This window comes from Lagopus muta, chromosome 19 (assembly GCF_023343835.1).
Source record: "Lagopus muta isolate bLagMut1 chromosome 19, bLagMut1 primary, whole genome shotgun sequence".
Lineage (NCBI taxonomy): Eukaryota > Metazoa > Chordata > Aves > Galliformes > Phasianidae > Lagopus > Lagopus muta.
In genome coordinates, this window is record NC_064451.1 from 998,472 (window position 1) to 1,020,162 (window position 21,691).

A 21,691-nucleotide genomic window follows, 5' to 3' on the forward strand; every position below is an offset into this window, starting at 1 on the left:
TCCAACCTTTTCACATGAATTGTTCATTAGAAACAAATTGTCACGTCATGAACTCTGTGTGTTGAAGAGCTCATAAGCAAAGTGTTAGTCAGGCTTTGCAAAAATATATTCAAAGCAGTTGGTCTTCAGATTATCTGAGAATGCTGTATGATGCTGGCTACAACTCAGCAGCAGCAGAGTCTGCCCCAGGTTTGCTGTGTGTTAGAAGTCCTAGGCACTTCCTCAGTGCTGCCACACAGCTGGCATCTGCATTGCCAGGTCATCCTGGGTAGCCAGGTGCTGCTGCCCAGATAGAGAAGGTGACAAATCAGTGACTGATTCTCTCATCACTGATCTTGCTGGAGAAGTGGGAGACATGGGATGTATACAGAGTGGTGTGGAGGGCTGTTGTCCTGTGCACTGGTTTTGTGTCAGATGGAAAACCTGAGGAACAGCTGGGCAGAGTCAACCCCTCTGAGGCCTGGCAGCCAGCTTCAGCCCAGCTTCTGCTGGCAGTGAATTGATTTCACATCCAGGAGCGTGGGCTCGAGGGGATATCAGGTTCAGGAGGCCAAAACAAACGTGGAAATGCAGCCCTCTGTGCGATAACCCCAGTGAAATTGGTGTCACGAGGTCTGTTAATCCTCTTTTCACAATTAATAAAATAAGCTGTTGTATTTCTTGCCACAAGAATTACATTTGAAAAATTGATCACAGTGCATTAGAACCAGCAGCCAAAAGCTTCAGGCTGCTGCCATCTTCGATAGCAAATGAACACAACACTGTTAATTGTAGGGCTGTGAAGCTAATGAATCCTTTCATTCTTCTTAGGTTTGTTCTGTGCAAAGAACAATAGCCACCTCAGGCCCTGGTAAATTTGTATTCCCATGGAGCATGTTCATCTTTAAAATTGCATAAAAGTCTCCTGCCCAGCACGCAGTGAGATACCCAGGAGCTTTGAGGATACGGACTTGTTATTCAGCCTGAAACTGAGGGATTAAAATGCAAACAAGTTGCCCATGTGGATGTGGACAGAAACCCATCTGGGAACACAGTGGCCAGATTGTATTGAATATGAGAAAAAACCAGGCACGTGGCAGGTTTGACCCGGTGTGTTCCTAAAACAGCCTCACTAGTGCTTCAGAAGAGTGTGTGTAAAGCCAGAGAAAGCATTCATGCATTATGTAGTATTTTTCAAGTGTGGAGGATGCTTAGACACCTCCACCCTGGAAATTACTGAGAGCTTGCTGGCAGCATTTTCACGTATGCTGTTTTTCCACCCACCTCTTCCAAGGAAGAAGATATGAATATGAAAGCTGAGCACAGCCTATGCAGCCAGCCCATGTAAAACCAGCAGCAGAACGTTCCTATTTCTCCAGCATCGTGGCTCACAACAGTTTGGTCCACGTGCGTAGCTGGGGACGAGGAAGGTCACATGAAGCACACGTGCCAGAGCTCTCCTCAGTGCTGTGCTGAAGTAAGAGCCTGTGTCACGCTGTCCCCAGATAACCACTTGTACCTTTCTGCTAAAAATAACTTGCTGTGTCTTATTCTTGTGCCCTTCTTTTAATGTAGATGAGCAAGGCATAGGAGCAGGTGCAGAAGGGAGCCAGCGTGTGTGCTGCTCTCCAGACTATCAGAGCTGCTGGGAGGAATGACACTCTTTACACTTCAATCATGTAGCATTTTTACCCTCCCGCTCTTAAAATTCGTGTTTTTCTTAGGAGAAACAGGTGGTAGTCACAGCCCTCCTTCCTTCTGGAGCTGGCCACTTGCCCAGAACAAAGCAGGTTGTTTCCAAAATGGGCAGTAAGTCTTCTAATATCCTGATATTATAATGTGTCCTGCACTGCTTTGGTACCAGCTTTAAGTACTCTTCAAGATTTAGGCTTTGTCCTCAACTGATTCTGGATGTTCTTTGTATGTAATTTGTATAGGATCTGCTCCCTTAGTCTTCAGTATGCAGTGGTCTTTTCTACCTGGGTCACCCAGCTGCCTCCCAGTCAACAACTCAGGAGTTGTTCGGCTCTCTGTTCATGTAGCACTGGTGAGTTGGGTGCCCACAGAGCTGCCCTCAGCCGGAAAGCCCAGCCAGAGAGAGCGGAGCTGGCATTAGAATGCTGGATGAAGCAGTGACCAAGCTTGCAGGCCTTCCAGCCAGAAGCACTGTTGCTATAAACAGGAATAGGGATGCATACAGATCAGCTGGGATTAATTTTCCCTCACAGTTAGAAAGCTGGAGTCTTTAACCCTGAGCAAGACTCAGGAGGAGGAATCGCTCCTACAAAACAGAGCTGCCCAGCATCCCTGCCTTCAGCTTGCTGCTGCAGAGCCTGGAGGTGTGGGCTGGCAGAATTCGGCCCTGGCTGCTTCTGGTGTAGAGCTGCAGAGCTGCATGACCTGAGCCGAGACAAGTGTGTCAGAGGGCTTTTCAGGCCATAGCTGTTTGGTGGTTTCAGAGCATTCACTTTATTGAGCAGAGCTGCGTTGCAGATACCCTTGGCTTATCTGTGCTTCACCATGGACGTGATGCACGGCCTGCCCTGCAGGATGCTGAGTTTTGTGTGCTGTGACCCGTTTGTCAGGAGAGGAACAATGTGTAATTGCTCAGTCCCACAGCACAGTGAAAGAGTTGCACTGAAAATACGCTGGTAGAGCTTTGCAGTGTGGTAGTGCATGTGATGCATCACGCACCTTCCAAACCAGCCCGATGCCTCTCCACACAGCTCTGTGTTTGTGTGTGCAGGAGTTAAGATCTCTCATGTTTTCTCTTTGGTGCGTGAGAAATCCATGCATCGTTTTCAGTGGAGCGTGTTGTCACACAGCTCACCTCAGCTGTGAGTCCCATGGTAGGGAGGGTGCTGGGATGGCTGCTCTGTCATGTGCTGGGATTGCAGCTCTGCTGGGAGTGTGTAGAGTTGGGGTCAGCCTGGGTAGAATAGACGTGCAGGCCGTGCTCTAGGTCCTGGTGGGAGCATCAGTGAGGCTGGCAGAGCAGCCTCAGGGGATAGCAGTGGCAGCCTGGCTCCTCTCTGCTCCTCGCAGGCAGTGCTGCGTTTACAACCCTCGAGCCTGGTCTTCTGGCATGAGCGAGACAAGCTCAGACGTGGTGGACTTGGAGCAAGATTTGTTCCCCAGCCCTCAAGCAGACGACTGTTTCCTCTGCCTTGTTGAATGTCTTCACATTTCTGCTGTTCATAATCATCTTGTTCTTTCTGTACCCTGTCCCTATCCCGTGTGTTGATGCTGTCTTCTGACTTGCAATTTCATGATCCTTAAGTACTCAAATAATTTCAAGGCTAAACTTGAGTAATTCTGTCAAGGGCTTCTGTCTAATATTGCTGTTTGTGCAATAGTTAGTCTTCTTTTAGTCCATCCTTTACTTAGGATTCCCATTTTTCCAGGTTATCTAGCAGCATCCTGGGGGTGTTGTTTGCCAGGACTGCAGGCATCTGTGGTCACCGAGCATGTTGATTTGTTTTGTTAAGTGTATTGGGTTGCTGCTCAGTAGGAAATGATATCTCAAGGAGGTTGTAGAGTCGCTTAGCCCTTACTTTTAGCTTTCTGCTTTGAAATCATTCCCACTGAGGTGTTGCCTGAACTCCGTGCAGGCCAGGGTGGTGCTCAGTATTGAAAAGTGGTCTCCACCACGACCAATGCATTGCCTGCAGCACAGCAGATGCAGTTGAACCCACAGCTGTTGTGCACATGAGTTCATGGGGCTTGATGAAACCCCATGAGATGATGGCTAGACTTTATACACAATATATTTTGGCTATCCTTTTTGTATCTCTCACGTGCCCGATGTGTAGCAGATCTTATTTTGAGGCCACTTCCTAGTAAAAGCCTTTTCATTTCAAAAAGCTTGTGAAACGGCTGCTAACCAAAGGGGCTGCAGCAGGCTCTGGCTTGGTGGTGTTGTTCAGAAGGACAGAGCATTTTGCCCTTTTGGACAATGCAGGCTTTAGTGCTCTGAGTCAGGAATCCAGCCGGCACTGCAGCGTGTTCCTGAGTTTCTGCTGCTTGGCTCCCTCAGCTCCCACACATGGTGTGTTTGTGTGCAGGGGGAGAGACTGCACTTATGTCTGCTTGTTGTAAGGGTAATTGCAGTCAGCCCTCTGTGAGCCTGTGGATAGCTCTTTTCTTTTGACATTCAAGGATTCTCCTCGCAAATCCGTTCTTGGCTGAAATAAGAGGTTTTTATAGTGTTCAAATTTTCCCGAATACTTTGATCTCTTCTGCAGAATATGGAAATGTGCCAGCCCTGAAGCACTTACTCCCCTAGAGACACACGTCCAAGAACTGACATAACGTTGAGTTTCAAGCCCTGGCACACTGTTACAATCTGTCTGCCCAGGGAGTTCCCAGCAGTGCTGCAAATGCTGATTTCATCCTGCAGCACAAGGCAGGTTGGGGTTCTCCACACTTCAGTGTAGATGGTGTGAGTTTAGCTCTCGTGGGTGAACCATACTGAGCACAGCCCAGGGATGTCACAGGCCCGTACCCTCACGGCTCAGCATGTAGCCAAAGCAGCACAGCCCCCTGCTCTGGGCATATTTTCTCTACTGATTATATTTGCATTTTCTCTTCCTTGCAGCTTCCTTGAAATGATGGAAGCCCGCAGTCGAGGGCACACATCGCCACTGACAACTAATGGGCAAAGCCCTTCCTCTGGCTCCCAGTCACCCATAGTACCTCCGAGCTCCACATCAACAGGCAGCTCCAGCCCTGGCACCCCGCAGCCCCCACAGCCGCCTTCCACAAGCTCCACCGTCTCTCCTGAACCCCCCTCATCCTTCTCACCAGTGCCTGCACCTGAGGCCCAGCCACCTCACGCGCCTCCACCAGCTGCTGCTTCCCCAGCCCCTCCAGCAGCAGCCCCGCCGCCGAAGCGCAGCATCATTTCACGGCTCTTTGGGACGTCTCCTGCACCTGACCCCTCTCCTCCCCAGCCAGGTGGGTCTAGGCATGTATTTCTCTATTTTCCTTTCTCTTGTTTGTTGTTTTTTTTTAATCCTCGTGAGAGGCTAGGCAGACAGGTGGCCAGCAAATGTTTGTTCTGTGTGTGTGTGGCACGTGTCCAGTAAAGCTGCATGCTCACCCTCTTCTGTTGTCCCAGTTGGCGTTTTGGTTTGTCTCTGTGCTGGACTTGGACGGGGACTCTGTCCGTCCAGCTGGCTGGAGCTGTAGTGTGCTTTGTGACAGAGGCACACAGGGGACACTAAGAAAATAGCTGTCATCTGCTTAGTGGGAGCACACATGCCTCTGGAAAAGCAAGAAAAATCATTAGAGAAGCTATTTGAAGTGCTGTCTTCACAAAAGTCTTACAGCTCAAAGGGGCTCCTGTTTGTTAGCAGAGAATAGCAGAGTGCTAGTTTTAAAGGTTATTCAACCATAAATGATCACGTAAGCCCAGGCTCTGTAACGGATTCCCCTCTGGGGAAATGTACTCCTTCTGAGATGCTCTGAGGAGGGCAGCATGTCTTCACTTCTTCCATAACGCCAGTGAACAATGGAGCAGAGCAGCGCGGCGTCCAGTCCGAACCTCAGCTGGATGAAGTTGCAGGGCAGAGGCATTGAGGGGTTTGCTGCATTCATTTTTACTGATCTGGACCTTAATTTGCCTGTATTCACTTTGTTTATGAAGCCAGCTGGAGCTGCAGAGCTGGCACTGCCTAAAATCATAAGCACGACGTGGTTTGAATCAGCCTTTGGAAATACCTTCCTTCTCAAACTGTCAGGCCTCAGAGCTCGCGGTGTTCTTGAAACAACGGCACAAAGGAGGGAGGGGTTCTGGGACGGGCTTTGTAGTTTCAGATGTTGACATCTTTCACTTTTAGGCTTGTACACAATGTTGCTGGATCTGTTACCAGGTGTGACACAGTGCTCTCATTTTGGTTTATCTGTGATTGTTCCCACACAGAAACAAACAATAAAAGAGGAGAAAATCCTTCATCAACAAAAGACTTGGTCATATTGTTAAGTACAAAAAAGATAAGCAGTTACCACAAGTGTCACAACTTTGGGTTTTTCTGGCTTTGGATTTTTTTTTTAATCTGTCACTGAGCTCAAGAACTGTTCAGGTTTGTAGCCTGCAGCCCTGGGATCTCAAGATTGCTTTCTAAGAGGGCTGCAAAAGGCAGCAGGGGAAAGCTGATCAGTCATTGAGGTTTGTACAGTGTGCCAAGGATTTGCATCTCTACTGGAACCTGCCTCAGGACTAGCAAATTGGAAGGCAGCTGAAAATCACTATCACAGACATTTTCTGTGGGAGCTGCTGTGCTGCATTTTTCTTGATGCCTTGCAGCAGTAATTCTTTCAGCTGTGTTTTTTCTTACACTGAAGTTACAGTGTAATGTTAGCAATAGTGCTATTCTATGCAGTAACTGTAAGCTGTGCTAGTAGGGCACAGTGGGCTAGTAGGGCTAGTGGGGCAAAATCTATATTCATAGTGAAGACTTGCTCACCCAAAAGAAAATAGCCTAGATGTGAAGTGAAATCCAGGCAGGAGAAAAGGCTTAACATCATAGATTCTGCGAAGGTTAATCTGTTCAGGCTTCCAGCATTCATCTTGATTCCTTGATGGGCAAGGATGTCTCTACAAATAACCTATATTAAAGTGAGTCTATTTGCAGCAGCACTTGAGCTTTTGGTTACACAAGACACCTGAGAGCACAGTGTGAACGATGCTGCTTTTCACAGATACAGTTATGTGAATGAGCGAACTGAACAGTCTGGAAAGGGTGAAAGAATATTGAAGGGATATCACACTGGAGTGATGATCACAGCACAGGTATAAAAATCTGGTTGTGATCTAGTCAATCAGTGCCAGTACTCACTGTAGAGCAGAATGAGCTACCGTGCTCGAGGGCTTTTCAGACTGGTTTGGGAGCCTGAATCTGCCTGGAGCTTTGTAAACCACAGTGACTGTGTGTGGTCTGTGAGTGCCATCCTGTGAGCTTCTGGGCTGCCTTCAGTATCCTGTTATATGGCTTTCCTCTTCCTTTGCTGTGTAGATGAGGTGGCTGTTACCTGTGTGCTGAAGATGCCCTGAGCAGGATAGATCTGTAAAAAGCAAATTTCTGTCTCGTTTGTGGTGAGCTGTGTTTTACAACTGCTGTTGCTGATGCAGATGCTGCTGCTGCTGCTCCTCCCCACCCTGCAGCCCCTGCAAAAGTACAGAGCGTGGAGGACTTTGTTCCTGAGGACAGCCTGGATCACAGCTTTTTAGAAGACTCAGCCCCACAGAAGGATAAAGGGAAACCACAGACAAAGCACCATGTTGATAGTGAAAGGTAAGGGAAAGAGGATGGAAGGAAGGTGAGACGGGGGCTTACCATGGTTCACAGTCTGAAGAATTGCTCAGGCCTTGCCAACCTATTGCAACTGTTCAGAAGATGACTGCAGAGCAATTCATTCTCCCCTACTTTTCTGTCTTCTGCTGACTCCTCCCTAATGATGCACACTGCTGTTGGGAATCAAGGAATGGCAGGAGAAGCTCATTACCACCTTCTTGGTTTTGACGTCTCCCTTCCATGCTCAGTGTTTAACATTTAACACTGGTTTGCTTTGTGCCAGGAAGACATTTTTCTTCTAAGTGTGATGAAACATTAGAGGTACTTTCCTTCTAGCATGCAATGCACTTTGCAGTATTACTGTATTTTGCCTTATGAATACAGTGCCACTGCCCAAAGAACAGGCATGTTCCTGCATGGCCTCTGCAGCCATTGTAGAAATGTAACTGCTGGGAGCCCTCCATGGTTTATTGGGAGGAAGGCTGGAGATGGTTGTACTCCTTTGGAAATATCTCTGCATGCTTGCCTGAGGATTCCAGAAAATCTTAGGGAGAGACTTTCTTTTCCTCTGTCTATTTCTACTGTCCCTTCCCAGCATTCTCAGAATGGAGGAGAGCTGAGCTTATGTTCTTCTGTTTTTTCCCCTCCTGACTTTGGCTTTTTTATCAAAAAAAAAAAAAAAAAAAAAAAAGAACAAAAGATTGTGGTGTATTGAGCTGCTCACACAAGAGGATGTGCAGCAAGGCTGTCTGAAAGCATGCTGTCATTTGAGAGGTGACCCAAGTGCACTCACAGGCTTTGCATCCATCTGCTTGGAATAGTCCACACCGATTGTTTCTTGTCATCACCACTGTATTAACTAGGAGAGTAATTAAACACTGATACAGCTTGTCTGTGAACGTCATGGATTCTGCATCTTTTGACGGCTTTGTCATGATTCAGTGTTCTCTAGTTTAACCACGACAGCTTAAAATCAATGTTGTATGCAAGGCTCAATGCCTGTCTAATGCAGGTCAGCCTGAATCATCGTCCCTTGTGGCAGCGGAATACGTGGATGGTTTTTGTTACAAAAAAAAAAAAAGAAAGAAAGAAAGAAAAAGGAAGGAAAGGAAGAAAAAGGCAGTAGTTGCTAGAAGTGTGCTGGCCTACAAAGTGTCTTGTTCGTGGCTGTGGACAAGCTGGATTATTATTCTGTGTTTAACAGAGAGATGTCAGGAGATCCAACCTTCCTGGGGTTTGCTGGGTGCCCTTAGAGCTCTTTAGCTGCCACTCTTGCTGTAGGAAGGACACTGGATCTTTAGCACAGGCTTCTCTTCTACCAGACAACTGTTGTTGGAAGCAAATCGGTGTTAAACTGTCAAAAAAGCCAAGCATCCCCAATGGTGATGCCATGCTTCTTGGCTGTAGAGTTGCTGCATTCTTGGCTGCAGTGATGCCCTTCTGTGCATTGTCCCCAATCTTGGTAGCCTTCCAGTGTGCACAACTGATGGGGGCAGAAAAGAAACACCTTTGGGCTTTCCCAGGGTACAGAGAGGGCAGTTGTTCACAGCTTTGTCTTCTGATGACAGTGATAATTATGTACAGCTGGAACAATGCTGCTTCACTGAGAGAAGACCTTGCAGCACATCCTTGAGAATTCAGGTGCTCCTTACCTCTCTGCAGCTTGGCATCTGTTGTCTTCTGGTTTCTTGTATAGCTCACACCATTTTCTCAGTTCTATGGCAGTTTTACCTTCCATTTCTTGCCAAAAAGCTGCTATGAACCAGGAGTACTGAAATTTGGAGGTGCGGTGTGTTGTTCTGTCCATCACCTGCAATCACTGATCTCCTTAAGGATGCCTGCTACAGCCCTCTGGTGCCCAGGAGCAGTGTAAGGGTTCTGTAAGCCCCATCCCTAACAACCAGCCTCTACTCCAGCATGTAGATGACTGCATGTAGATGGCAACAAAATCTACTGCTGCAGAAATTTATCTCTGACCTGACCTCTGACCATTATAGAGATTATATTTGTTTTAAAAAACAGAAAAATGGGAAGCTGCTTACCCCTTACATCAGTGCACAGCGTGTTTCCTATGTGAAGCAGAGGTAGTTACTTCCTGGAAGCAGGATGCTGTGTAACCAGCCTGCATCCTGGACTCAGCACCATTTGCTTCCATTTGAAAGAATTTGTTTTGAGCTTTGGAAAGAGGCTGTAAAGTCTGCTATCACGTGTTTTAGTAACACTGGATTGTTTTTCCCTGTGATGTCCTGCAAACATCTCCCTTTCCATTTTCCATAACATCTCATTGAGCAGTGGAACAGCAGTTGACATGAGGAGTACAGTCGGAAAAAAAATGTTTGTTTCTGAAGCATGCCAACCACGAGGAAGGAGTTGTGGCACTTCTTCCCCAAAGATCAGACAGCTGCTGAGACTTTCAGCACTTGCTGACATCTCTTGGTGTTGCAGCACAGATTAATGAAGTTAAAGAGATTAATGATGTTCTACCCTTTGTTTCATGGTGTATTATGGTTCTCCAGCCTGCAACAGAGAGCTCCCCGAATCAGGTTCCAGTTACCAGTTGACAGTCCGTTTATTCCAGTTTGCTGTTTCAGACCTCACTGTGCTGCTCTTTAGCCTGGTGCCCATGGGCAGTGTGTGTGTGTGTCCATGCCAGAGCAGCCAGCCTGGCTCTGGACTCCCCTGATCCCTGCTGCTGGCCCAGGCTGCCTGCCTCAATGGATGGGCTGCAGGTGTCTATTTGGAAGTGGGCTTACAGTAAAGTTAACGGGATTCTTGTTGAGTTTTCTCCATGTCACTAGACATCCATCATAAACATTGGTTAGATTTCCACATCCTTCTACCTGGCAGGCTTCTAACTGGTTCTTTGCCTTGTCACCTGTGTTATTTATATAGTGATCTGCAGCCATGCTAGACGAAGCAAGAGACCCTGAGGGCATCGTTTGGTGCATACTAGAAGACTCCCATCTCCTAGAATATAGCCATGCAGGCCCATCTTGTGGCATGAGATTCCTTCAGCTTAGCTGCTTTATTAGAGTTCGGGATTTTCCTCTTTCCTTAGCCCCAAAAACTGATGTGGCAAGAGCATTCTGCTGGCTCCTGCTGGGGCTGGCTCCCCTGGCTGTTTGGCAGGGCTGCTGGGGTGATGTCAAGCCAGGTATGAGAGCGTATGCTCAGACTGCAGCAGGATTTTTTTCACTATCAGAAGCTGTTCCTTGCACACAACAGTGGGTTGCTCTGAGGAAACCCTGCTGTGCTCTTTGGCCAGTAACCCATGGGCACACTTGTTTCTGCTGGGTACCTGTGCCTGCAGTCATGTTGGCTCAACACTGATGCAGGCTTGGCTGCGTGTCAGGTGTTGGCAAGAGTGTTGCAATGTTCTTGTTGCTGCATGCTCTGAATTCCATCCTGCTGGAATTTCAGGACCACGAGCTGATACTAATTTTGCATCGTCAGAGCTTGTTTATACTGCAGCAGTGATTTTCCTGCTGTATATTGACTTATTTGCTTTGCTTTTAAACTGTCATTCAGCAATTTGAGTGGAAGTTAGAGAGGGAAGTGGTGCATTCACTGCAAAGAGAGCTGACCCACTTTGTGTGTGTGTGTTACACACGTGGATGTTCTCTTTAGACTGGGAATGCCTTAGAGGCTGTAAGTCTAACGTGGTATGTGGTGGAAGGACAGTGGCATTAGCAGCACTCTGAAGAGTTCCCATGCTTAGCAGAGCAGTAAGATGGTGAAGAAATGCAGTGTCAGGATAATATGCTGCCACTTTTTTTAGGATGCAACTCCATTTTCTTTTCAGCACAGTTCAAGAGGAAGCACATAACTCAGAAATCCCTCACTTGTAATTCCTCCAGCCAGTGTGGCACTTGGAGGCTGCTTTGGGCCACAGTTCTCTTCTCCTTTGTGTGGGCCAGGCACTTCTGGCTCGGTTTGAGAGCAGCAGTGTTTGTGATGAAGTGGCTCTTGAGCAGCCTGCTCCTGCTGAGCTGGGAGCTGAGCTCTGAGTCCTGAGAGCAGAGGAGTCTTTCAGGATTCCGCATGGAAGGAGCACGGAACAGATGTTACTCCTGCTATAACCCAGACAGGCATTAATTGCAGTAGCTCTTAATGTGCTGTGGCAGCCCCTGTCAGCACAGTGTCCCTTGTAACACAAATGCTCTGCTGTCTGTTGGCAAATATATTAGGTCCTTAACCTGTAAAGCACTAACTAGCCATAAGAAGAGCCAGTGAGTTGTACAATCAGCTGCACCAGGTTAGTGCCTCAGCATTTCCACTGCGCAGTCCTGTGCAGGCTGTCTGCTGGAACAGTTTCCTTCCAGATTAAGGATTGTAGATTTTGCTGGTTTCTTTTGTGCCTCTCAGATCTGATCTGTTCCAAGCTGTAGTCTTTTTTTTTTTCTTTTTCTGTTGTCTCTGCCTAAGAACAGGTGCTGTTTGTACAGCCTGTATTGATTTGTTAAAGGATGTGGGGATGATACACGGCAGGTTACCAGGAAGCAACCAAGTGTCTGTTGCAGAGAAAGGAAATAGAATCAGGGAAGGTAACTCAAAGGTTCATGAGACCATGAAAAATGTCTGTATCCCTGGCATGAGCAAATCCATCAGAGGGTATTAAAATTGTTGAGTCCTGCAGAAATGCAGACAAGAATCCTTCAGCTGGTGATTTCAGCTGTGAAGCTCTCTATCTAAAGATCACTCGGAAGGCATAACTGTATTACATTCAAGGATCCTGGCAGACTCTTAGCTGTGTCCTTAGGTTAATTCAATTTGGGGAATGCTAAAGGATAGTTATGGTGCCTGAGTATCTGCCTGCTCCAGGGAGCACCAGAGAAACAGAAATAATTCTCAGACACTGATAGTTGCAAATGAATCCCCACAGAAGTGGCAGTATATGATCAAGCTTAATTACAGGATGAGGAGATGAAGGCAGACAGTTCCCACTCTGTAATTGTCTCATCCTTGCGTGTTGGACCAGATATGTTGTGGTTGAGGCCCTGCTGAGGTCACAGGCTGCTCTGCAGCAGTGAGACCAACCGTGTGGCTGCCCCGCATAGGGGGAAGATGAGCCTGACCTTAGCCCTGAATGCCTGTGAGTGGCACTCTGCTTCCAAGGGGAGGCATGTCTGTCCTAGAATGTCCTGAGGGTGTTGTCTAATCATTGTCCACTTTGCAGTGATGGAGAGGCACCTGGGGGGAACCCCATGGTGGCGGGTTTCCAAGACGACCTTGACCTGGATGACAAAATCCCCAGCAGAGCTGTGCTGGCAACAGAGCGGGTGCCCAGCAAGAACATCACCCTGTCCAGTGAGGAGGAGGAGGAGGAAGAGGCTAAGGACTCCAGGGTCACACTCATACCTGACGAAAGCATTGACATGGAACGTGAAATAAAAAGGTATGAGGCACAGCCTGAGGAGTGGGATTGTGCTGGGAAACTCGAGTCTCTTCTCACTCCTCCGCTTCTGCTCGGCTCAGGGAAAACCTGGTGTCTCTCTGAGCCCATTCCTTCCGCTGTAAGTTGGAGCTGCATTTGCTTGAGCTGGAACTGCTTTATGCAGTATTTTCTGAGGGGTAGTGGTACTTCTAGCAGTCTTTACGATAAGCTGCACCACTCCTCAGTAGTTTACTTCTGAGAACTGTGCTTCTGTGGTTGCTAGCACATTTATGTTTGCACAAGAGATTCTAACAGCTGCTGAAGGTCTGTGTGAGGACAGAGGAGTCAGGTCTTGCCGTGGAAGTCATTCTCCACACCCTGTGCTGGAGAAGAGTGCATTGAATCACGTTCTCTGCATATCATATCCTGTGGGTAATGTGATTGGATTTGGCCAACTGATGCGGGCACCTCTGCACCAACATCCTTAGGGATGCAAGAACTTTCAGCCTTTGACTTCCTGCTAGAAATACTGAGTGGTTTCTGTGGGAACACACACGTTTCCCCAGGATGAGCTATGTCTCCGAATCTCCTGTTGAGATGCACATTGAAGCCCTTGAGGCAAGTTCAGCTGTTAATTGGTGGCTGTGCTCTGTTTCACAGAAGCAGAGTGGGGACGTACACAGGCTCTGACAACTTTTTTTTTTTCCTTTTTTTCTTTCCAGGTCTTCCAGAAATTCTGTGAAACCACAAAGTGAAGCAGTTCTGACCAAAGCAACTGACCCGAAGCCTCCTGACAGTTTACCTCCACATTCTGGGTCTGAAAGAAGCAGCAGCAGCAGCAAGCTCAGTGCTGGTCTGCCAGCTGCTGCCACCACGCCGGCAGTTCAGGCCCCAAAGACCACTTCCCAAAGCAAAGGACATGCTCTTAAACAGAAAGTGGTCAAAGACGAAGAGCCTGAGGAGTCTGACAGTGATCAAGAGGGACCAATAGCTACTCAAATGCTCTCATTTGTTATGGATGATCCAGACTTTGAAAGTGAGGAGTCTGACAGCCAGAGGAAGAAAATGGTAAATAGCATGCATGGATTGCTGCGCACTGCTGCAGAGCTGAGCTTGAAGTGTTGAGGCACCTCAGTGAGCAGGGCTTTCATCTGCTTTCGTGGTCTCTCAGCAGCAGTCACAGCAAGTCAGGTGCTAAGCAACCTGAAGAGGCTGATTTAAGCACGAGCCCACTAACGCTGTGATTGTTGAAGCCATGTGGCAGCAGGGTTTGTGCTTGCAGACTTTGATGTGCTGTTTATTCTTAGTGAATTTGCAGTGTTCAGTCCAGCAGCGTGGAAGGTGTGAAGTGCAAAGCCGGTAGATCATTTCACCCAAAGTTTAATGTGTAGAAGCATGCACACATGAGAGAGAGAGCAAGTGAGCTCCTTGCAGCCAATCCAGCAATCAAAAGGCCATAACAAATTCGCGTGGCAATTTCTTACTGAAGCAGGAAAATCTGTCTGAGAAAGCCTGTCTGTAGCTGGGCTAATTGTAATGTATCTGTGATGTTCAGGATGTGGGCGGCTGCCCGGTGCTGGCTGCAGGGCTCTACCCAAACACGAGGTGCAGCAGAGTCCCTTCTGGACCTGTCGTGTATTAAAGATGTAGAAAACACAGGCATCTTCTCTGGGCTCATAGGAAGTTGCTGCTCTGCATCTAGGTATCACTGGTTTCGGTGATCCGCACTGGTAGCCAGCAGAATAATCTCTGAAGAAACTGCAAATCATTATTTGTGGTGAAGTTGCTTTTCAGATGTACTCCCAGTGTCTGGGTCAGCTATTGCTCAGGAGTGTTTTGTATGTTTGCCTCATTCCAGAAACCTGCAGGAGGATGGTTGTCCCAGTTTCTCTGACCTTGGCTGTGTGTCCTGCTGTTGTTTATTAAGTAGTTTTCCATTCATTTAGCATTTCAGTACCTGCTTTTCCTGGCACCTGAATATAAAAGCGATGGTATTTGGAGAGAGTTTGCTTCTGGTAACTGTGAGGTAAATGATGATGGGAAATGAGGTTTGCGAGGGCACCAGCTGATGCAGCCGTGTCAGGGAAATGCCCAACCACTTATGAGTGCTTTTCAGGTACCAGGTTTACTGGTCAGGTAAAGCAGTAAAACCATTTGCAAGAAGGAGAGGGATGTTGCCTAAATCAGCAGCAGAGTGAGGTCAGAATGGAGGGTGTAAAGAAAAAGAGGTTAACAAATTCTGAAGAGGATCAGTTGGCACACAGAGAAGATTATTAAACTTCACTTTCATTCCCATTGTGCAGAGAGACAGGGGATTTTTGGGGGATAGCCAGTCTCTGCAGCATCCTGTTTTTAGCCCACATTAAAGGGGAAAATTTGCACGGGGAGCACATTCCCTTTTGAGTTGATGAAGGGATTTATTCTGCAAACGCAGGCTGCTTTCTTGGCCCTGCTGCGCGTTGCCTCTGCTGTGCTGGACCTCAGAGCAGGAGAGGTTTTGTCTGTCAGATATGGAAGCGTTTTCAGCTTGTTAGATTTGATTTTCCCCAAAACAGAGGTGCATCTCCAGGGCAATTAAAGGCTGTTGCTGTTGAGCTAAAACAGTTGAAGGTCTCATTTAATCCCTTTACATCAGGAATTTGATTTTGGTACCATGGATGTTGAGTCATCCGCGTGTGATTTCCAGGACCGATGCTGCTTTAGCTCCTTTACCACAGTGAGAAATACAGAGAGCTTCTAGGATCACAGTCATTGGTTTCCAGCTAACACCAGCTCAGTTCAGCTGCCCTTTCCTTCCTTCTTCCCCACCTGCTGCCACCTCACATCTCCCTGCACTGGTTGTCTGTAGATTTTGGCTGAACGCTTTGCCTTTCTTTCTCTAGGATGAGTTCCCTGTCCGGGAAGATCTCTCTGAAATATCTGATGATGAAACCTCATTGGCAAAGCCACCGCAGCCTGTGAAATCAACAGTCCACTCCTTTAGAATGAAAAATGACTCAGACCTCTTTGGTTTGGGTTTGGAAGAAACCGGTCCCAAGGAGAGCAGCGAAGAAGGTAAAGGTCACAGTGTTTCCCCTCTTGCTGGTGTCATTTGTCAGGCACCAGTTTTCTTCCAAAATGGTGTAAGCAAACCCATTTGCACTAAATGAAACACCCTGTAATTTCACACAGTGCCCTGCGTGAGTCTTTCATGTGGTCTAACACAGCATAAAGAACTAAAGTTTTTCCCCCTGGGGGCTGGGGGAACTTGGCTCATCTGAGGCATCAGCCATATATTATTTCTGTCCCAGCTGGAAGCAGGCTCACATCTTTCACCAGCTGCTTCTGTCAGGCTTCCTGCTTAGGTTTACATGCCTGGGAGCTCTGAGGCTCAGCACTGCAGTGTCCACTCCCTTGACAGTTCAGCTCAATGTGAGCAAAATGCTTGGATGTACTTTGCCAGTTTGTTCTACCTTTGGGAAACGTGGGGTGAAGTTCTTGTTCTAACCTGAGCGTTCCTTTCCCCCTCTCCACCACCCACTGAGGGAACAAATCTTAGTTGTGCAAGTAATTCCTGCTGTCTTGGCATTTCTACAAAGCATCTCCTTATAGATCTGCCTCTAATGTCACCCAGAAAGATGGAAATTAGAACCTTTCTAAGGGGAGAAAAAGCTGTAAGCAGTACAAGTGAGATTTATCCTTGAATGGTTACTCTATCAATGTAAGGAAGCTCGTGATGGCTTCCTTGAATGGTTACTCTATCAATGTAAGGAAGCTCGTGATGGCTTCATTGCCTCAGCACTTCCTGCTGCTGAGCAGCACAGCTTGCAGTACATACAAGTCTATGTGCAGAGGCCCAGGTTGGTAACTAAACATCCATCAGGCACTCTTAATAATCCAACGTGTGTTCCTCCTGTCTCCTCTTTCTGGGATAAATATAACAGCATGTCAGTGATCAGTTGGTTGGAGTTTAAACAGCACTTTGAGCGTGTGGGTGTCAGGTTGAAATACGGTGCAGTTACGAAGCGTCCCGTGTAACAGCCAGACAGATCCTCCCCCATTCAGGGAGCCTTTGTGCAAACCCATTGCACGTTCAGCACTCGCAGCAGCAGCTGAGCTGCCAGCACAGCCGTGTGGGACAAACACTGACAGCGATGGACTCGGGCCTCATTCAGTGCAGTGAAAACAGCTGCTGCTGTCGAGCAGGGCTGCAGCATGGGCGCTTTGGCTCACGGTGACATCATTTCCACATGCAGCTTTAACTGCAGTGAGTGCTGGCTTCCCAGGGCTCCTGTCTTCCAGCATGGTGTCTTGAGTCTTCCATTACTAGCTGGACCAAAAGAAACACAAGCCGTGCCTGTGGAATTTCCATCTGCCTTCAGATGTTTAGCAGTCAGAGTCAAATCTGTGGTTCTTCTTTAGTTCTGGAATTAATAGCCTGGTGCCCCCTTCAAGTCTTTGGACCAGTTTGTAGAGCTGATGTCTGTCTTTGTTTCTTTGGCTGTTGTGCAATGAGTACCCAGGTCAGTTTTCATAGCACAAATAATGCAGACAATGTAATGCTTACAGTTAAAATGGATTTATATAGTTAAATGAGAGCCTGTTGTGCAGGGGGCGGTGAGGCCCCAGCACTGTGCCCAGAGCTGTGGGTGCCCATCCCTGGAGGTGCCCCAGGCCGTGGATGGGCCCAGGGCAGCCTGAGCTGGGGGGCAGCCAGTCTATGGCAGGGGTGGGGATGGGGGCTGCGAGGGCCCTTCAACCCAACTGTGCTGTGATTCTACGAATACCTTTGCATGTGGCTTCAGGACAGAGCATTTTGTTCTGAGGAATAGAGGCAGGGCAGAATTGCATGGATTGCTGTTTAAATGGTGGTTTTTTTTCTGTTTGTTTGTTTGAACAGATAAACATGCTTCTAAGGAGAAAAAGAAGAAAAAGAAGAAAAGCAAAGAGGTACTATATAATTCATCAGAGCTGATCTGCTGTATTATCTGGCAGCCAGGGAGCAGGGTGGCTGCCCACAGTGTTCCTGGTGGACTGCCTTCCATTCTGGCTTCCTGTGCTCCTCAGGGTCTGCAGACCATTAACCACTTCTCAGTCTAAAAGCAAACTTGAAGAACCACTGAATTTTGAAAATGTCTGAGTTTGTGAAGTGAAGCAGAGCAGTGCATGTCTTCTGAGTGGAATCTGATGATAGCAACCTGGCTTTTTCCAGGCAGAGGGACGTCTCAGACAGAGCTAATCTCAGAGACAGCAAGAGAAGTCTGTAGGAGGCATCATCTTTGACATTTCTTCTTGTCCGGTACAGTGCTATCATTGGGCACAAACTGCCTGACAGACCCTTGCTGTGTGGAAACCAGATGGTCTTTCCTCTCTTCTGTCCAAACTCGCAAGGGGGGTCTTCTGGAATTCGTGCCCAGCCAGCCTCAGTGGTCCATGCCTCTCCCTCTGTAAGGCTCCCATCAGAGCCAGGTCTCAGGGCGATTTGTGCTGGGTTACTGGCATGCTCAGAGGATTTATTAATGAACATTTTCTCATTCTGCAGGAAGAAGAGAAGTCTGTGAAAAAGAAGAGCAAACACAAGAAGGGCAAAGAGAAAGAGGAGAGCAAAGAGGAGAAAGACAAAAAGAAAAAGAAGAAGAGGAGCAAGGAGAAGAACAGTGAGATAGATGAACTGGAGGCTTTTCTTGGAGGAGGAGGAGCCGGCACGAGCAAGCCACGAGGAGGTGGGGACTACGAGGAGCTGTAGGCTGCCCACAGTTACAGCAGCAGACTCTTCTGTCGTGGCTGTCTTCATCTTTCTGTACAGGTCACACCAGGATGGGTGCAGATGTGGAAAGCTTTTTGCCGTATATTCACTCAAAACGGAGCTGGCAGAACAAAAGCTTTACATCTGCACTGCTGTTCTGGTGGTTCTTTACACAGAGAAAATCCAGCAGAGATGTGTGTGAGTAAGGGGAAGGTTCAGGGCATGGTTCTCAGGCCCGTTTCCAGGCTGTGATTTCTCCTTCCAGAGATGCCCCTTCGGGTTGCTGGCAGGGTGTAGGAGGTGAAGGGAACCTCTTGCAGCTCCGCCCCTGCTAATGCCACTCCTGCACACCTGAAGCTCCTGTCTTGTTAAGAGGAGTTCAACAAACCGTGCTGCATGAATGCATCGTGCTCGCCTGTCTCAAGTCTTTAACTTTTTATCCTTCCTATTTTTTAATGAGAGAGGTGTGTTGGCCATTGCTCCGATCAGCAGTCAATGCTTTAAATCGAGCAGATTGTGTGATGGTACAGCAGCTGCAGGACCAGAGTGAAAGAGAGCGCGTGTGATTGTGGAGTCCTTTGAAAGGGACCTTTCTGCACAGCAGCTTAATTAGCACTCACTGGTGCTGCTGTTGGAATTCATGAAACCCCATTGATTTCCGTGGCCCCAGTGTCTCAGACACTACATGTAAGCTGCTATGCAGTTTGGGAAAACAATGCAAAGTGCAAAGCAAACCTGAAAAAGAAAGAGGAAAAAAATCAGTGCTTTTCTGCATTTCCCACCCTTGAATTTGCATACAGTAGAATCCCCTCCTTTCGGTACCTCTCAGGGACATGACTCATGAAATGAAGATACCCAGAGCTTCAGGACTGTCTGCAGGGCAGCGTTAGCATGGCAAGGCGTTTGCTTCTCAGGCCATTTACAGTCACGCTTTAAAGCTCCGGCTGCCTCTGCGCAGAGGGACAGCAGCCGTGGCTCTGAGAGCCCTTCCCAGCCCGACCAGTGGGTGTTCAGAGCCCCCCACAGCGCCGCCCTTCCCTCCCCAGGCAGGGAGCTTCCTCCTACCCCGTGAGCTGGGGAAGCCGTTTGATTTTTTGCTTTGAACGTGGAGCCGTGGATGAGTGCCTGCTCAGTAACGTGGGCTGCAGCCGGGTGGGCGCTGCAGAGCTGCCACTGTGTTTGATGGAGCTTGTCAGTTCTCCTCATGCCCTTCTCTTTTGGTTCTGCTGTCCCTTCTGCAGCTCCCTGCGCGTGCGGTGCATTACATTGCCCCATTGCACCTGGGTTGATCTGAGGTTTGGTTTTGTTCTTCCTCTCCCATTTTTGTTGTAAACTGTCAACCATGAGATCCAAGTGGGGATTTCCTGCTGCATCCCCATAAGGCAAGGTGTTCTTTTGATTCCTTGTCCACTTTAGAGCTTTTCAGATTAGCAGGCAATTAGCGGCGCTCTTTTTTTCCCCCGGCCCCCAAAATGCTCTTGTCACTGTTTCCTTACAAAAATAGCTGGGTTTTTCTGCATGAGCAGCATATTGTTCAGGTCTGTTTTCCTTTAGCACTTGCTAATTCTCTGAGCATTGCTGCATTTCTTGCAACACTGTAAGGAAATTGCATGGGGCAGTTCAACCTTTGCACGTGTGGGGAGGAATGTTGGCGGGGATGCAACCATTCTGTGGCCTCACCTGGGAGAAGGCAGGCGGGCATCGGAGCTTCAGCTGCCTGCATTCCTGAAAGCGCTTCTGTTCTGTAAAGATTTGGGTCGTGTTCCATTCTGCATCGAAGAATCTGGTACAATCCATTTGACTATAAAGCTCTGTTGTACAACCACCTCTGTTCATCGTCTTCTCTGCTGCTCGTGTGTCTGCTGGGCTGAGCTGTGTCCCCTCCAGGACTGTTTCACGGGAGGCGATGCGCAGTTCTGTTGCATTCTCAGACGTGGAGGAAATGGGCGCTGAATTAAAAATCATTGAGGAAGAGCTGAACTGAACAACCACAAGCTTTTGCCCCCAGGTGGAGGTCTGTCCTGAGGGAGCTGCTGTTGCACACAGCGGTAGGGGGACGGCAGTGCTGCTCAGCTCCACCTGCTGCCTGCAGCTCCGGGCTCAGCAGAAGGCAGCACAGGCGCCGTGTTCCTCTTGGCACGAGTTTCTCTCTCACCTGGGCCAGATTTGTCAGCCAGCAGGAGCCTCTCTGCTCCCTGCAGCTCGGGCTCAGTGTCAGCACAGGGAGCTGCGACAACAGCAAGCAGGGATGAGTCACTGTGTTCTGAAATCCTCTTCTAAAAGAGAAGCAGAGGCGGGAGCTCTCCTCACATTAGAGCCCAGGGAGGGGATGTGGCACGTCTTGGCTTTGGGAGCAAGGCCAGAGCCATCCCTCCCCCTGATGTGGGTAAAGTGGGAAAGCGGAAGGGAACAGGAGCAAGGAGGCACTTCTTAGACTTCTGCTTCTCCCTTTTTCAAGAAATGCTGAACTGTTTGGGCTACAGTGTGGTGTAATCCAGTTCTGGCATCAGGAGTGAAGGGAGAAAGAAATAGGCCTTGTCTGAGTTGGTCTTACCCATACCTAGCCTTTGGAATAAGCTAAATATAAGGAGTGTGTGTACGTGCCTCTCACTGCAGGGAAGCTTCTGCAGGATCACACTGATGAATATGGTTCCTCTGAGCATCTCTGGAGGTACCAGTGGGTTTGCTTTGGGGTCTGTATTAAAAAAACAAAAAACAAAAAACAAAAGACCTTGAGGCTGAAGAGACACCTTACAATGTCTCAGTTGGTACTGAGAGGAGGGAGAAGTGCAAATCCATCGCTGTCTGTGGCCTGCTGCTGCTGAAGGCCGGCGGGCAGCTGGTATAGCTGCTGCTCTGGGGTGCGGGGGGGCTGCGTGCCCCACATTTATTTGGGGGAGCATTCGTGGCCACCTCCTCCCTGGGGAGGCACAGCAGGACGGTCAGCAGCTGCTGTCGCTGTTGGCAGTCCGTGTGTGTGATGTGCTGCAGCTCTTGGGATGGGACCAAGGTGAGGTTGTGCTCAGAGCAGGCAGACGGCTGTCGGTCTGTCCGTCTGCCCGTGTGCCAGCAGTGCAGCCGCATGGCCGTGGGTGGCTGCGCCCACCCTGCAGCCCTGGGCAAAGCCTGCATGGTCCTTCTTAGGCCCGAGTCTTGGTGCAGGTGCCCAGCCCTGCTTGCCAAAGCTCTCGCTGGTGTTACTCTGTTGGTGGCTGTCACAGAACTCTTCCCTGCAAGAGAACCGAGCTGCTTAGTGCTGCTGCTGAGCTGAAGGCCCGGCTCCTTGCCTGACCTGTGCTTTGCTCCATCTCCTTGCCA

General features: G+C 48.5%; 1 protein-coding gene across 1 annotated transcript in view; it reads left to right on the top strand.

Annotated features, from left to right (window-relative positions):
• Positions 1–20,198, top strand: part of RABL6 (RAB, member RAS oncogene family like 6) — a 51,797-nt gene extending 31,599 nt beyond the window's left edge. The window contains exons 9-15 of the mRNA XM_048966128.1: positions 4,577–4,935; positions 7,112–7,274; positions 12,451–12,669; positions 13,371–13,716; positions 15,531–15,702; positions 17,528–17,577; positions 18,170–20,198. Coding sequence (XP_048822085.1) covers positions 4,577–4,935; positions 7,112–7,274; positions 12,451–12,669; positions 13,371–13,716; positions 15,531–15,702; positions 17,528–17,577; positions 18,170–18,373 — 1,513 coding nt within the window. The 3' untranslated portion in view covers positions 18,374–20,198. The remainder of the gene's footprint in view (positions 1–4,576; positions 4,936–7,111; positions 7,275–12,450; positions 12,670–13,370; positions 13,717–15,530; positions 15,703–17,527; positions 17,578–18,169) is intronic.
• The last annotated feature ends 1,493 nt before the right edge of the window (positions 20,199–21,691 follow it).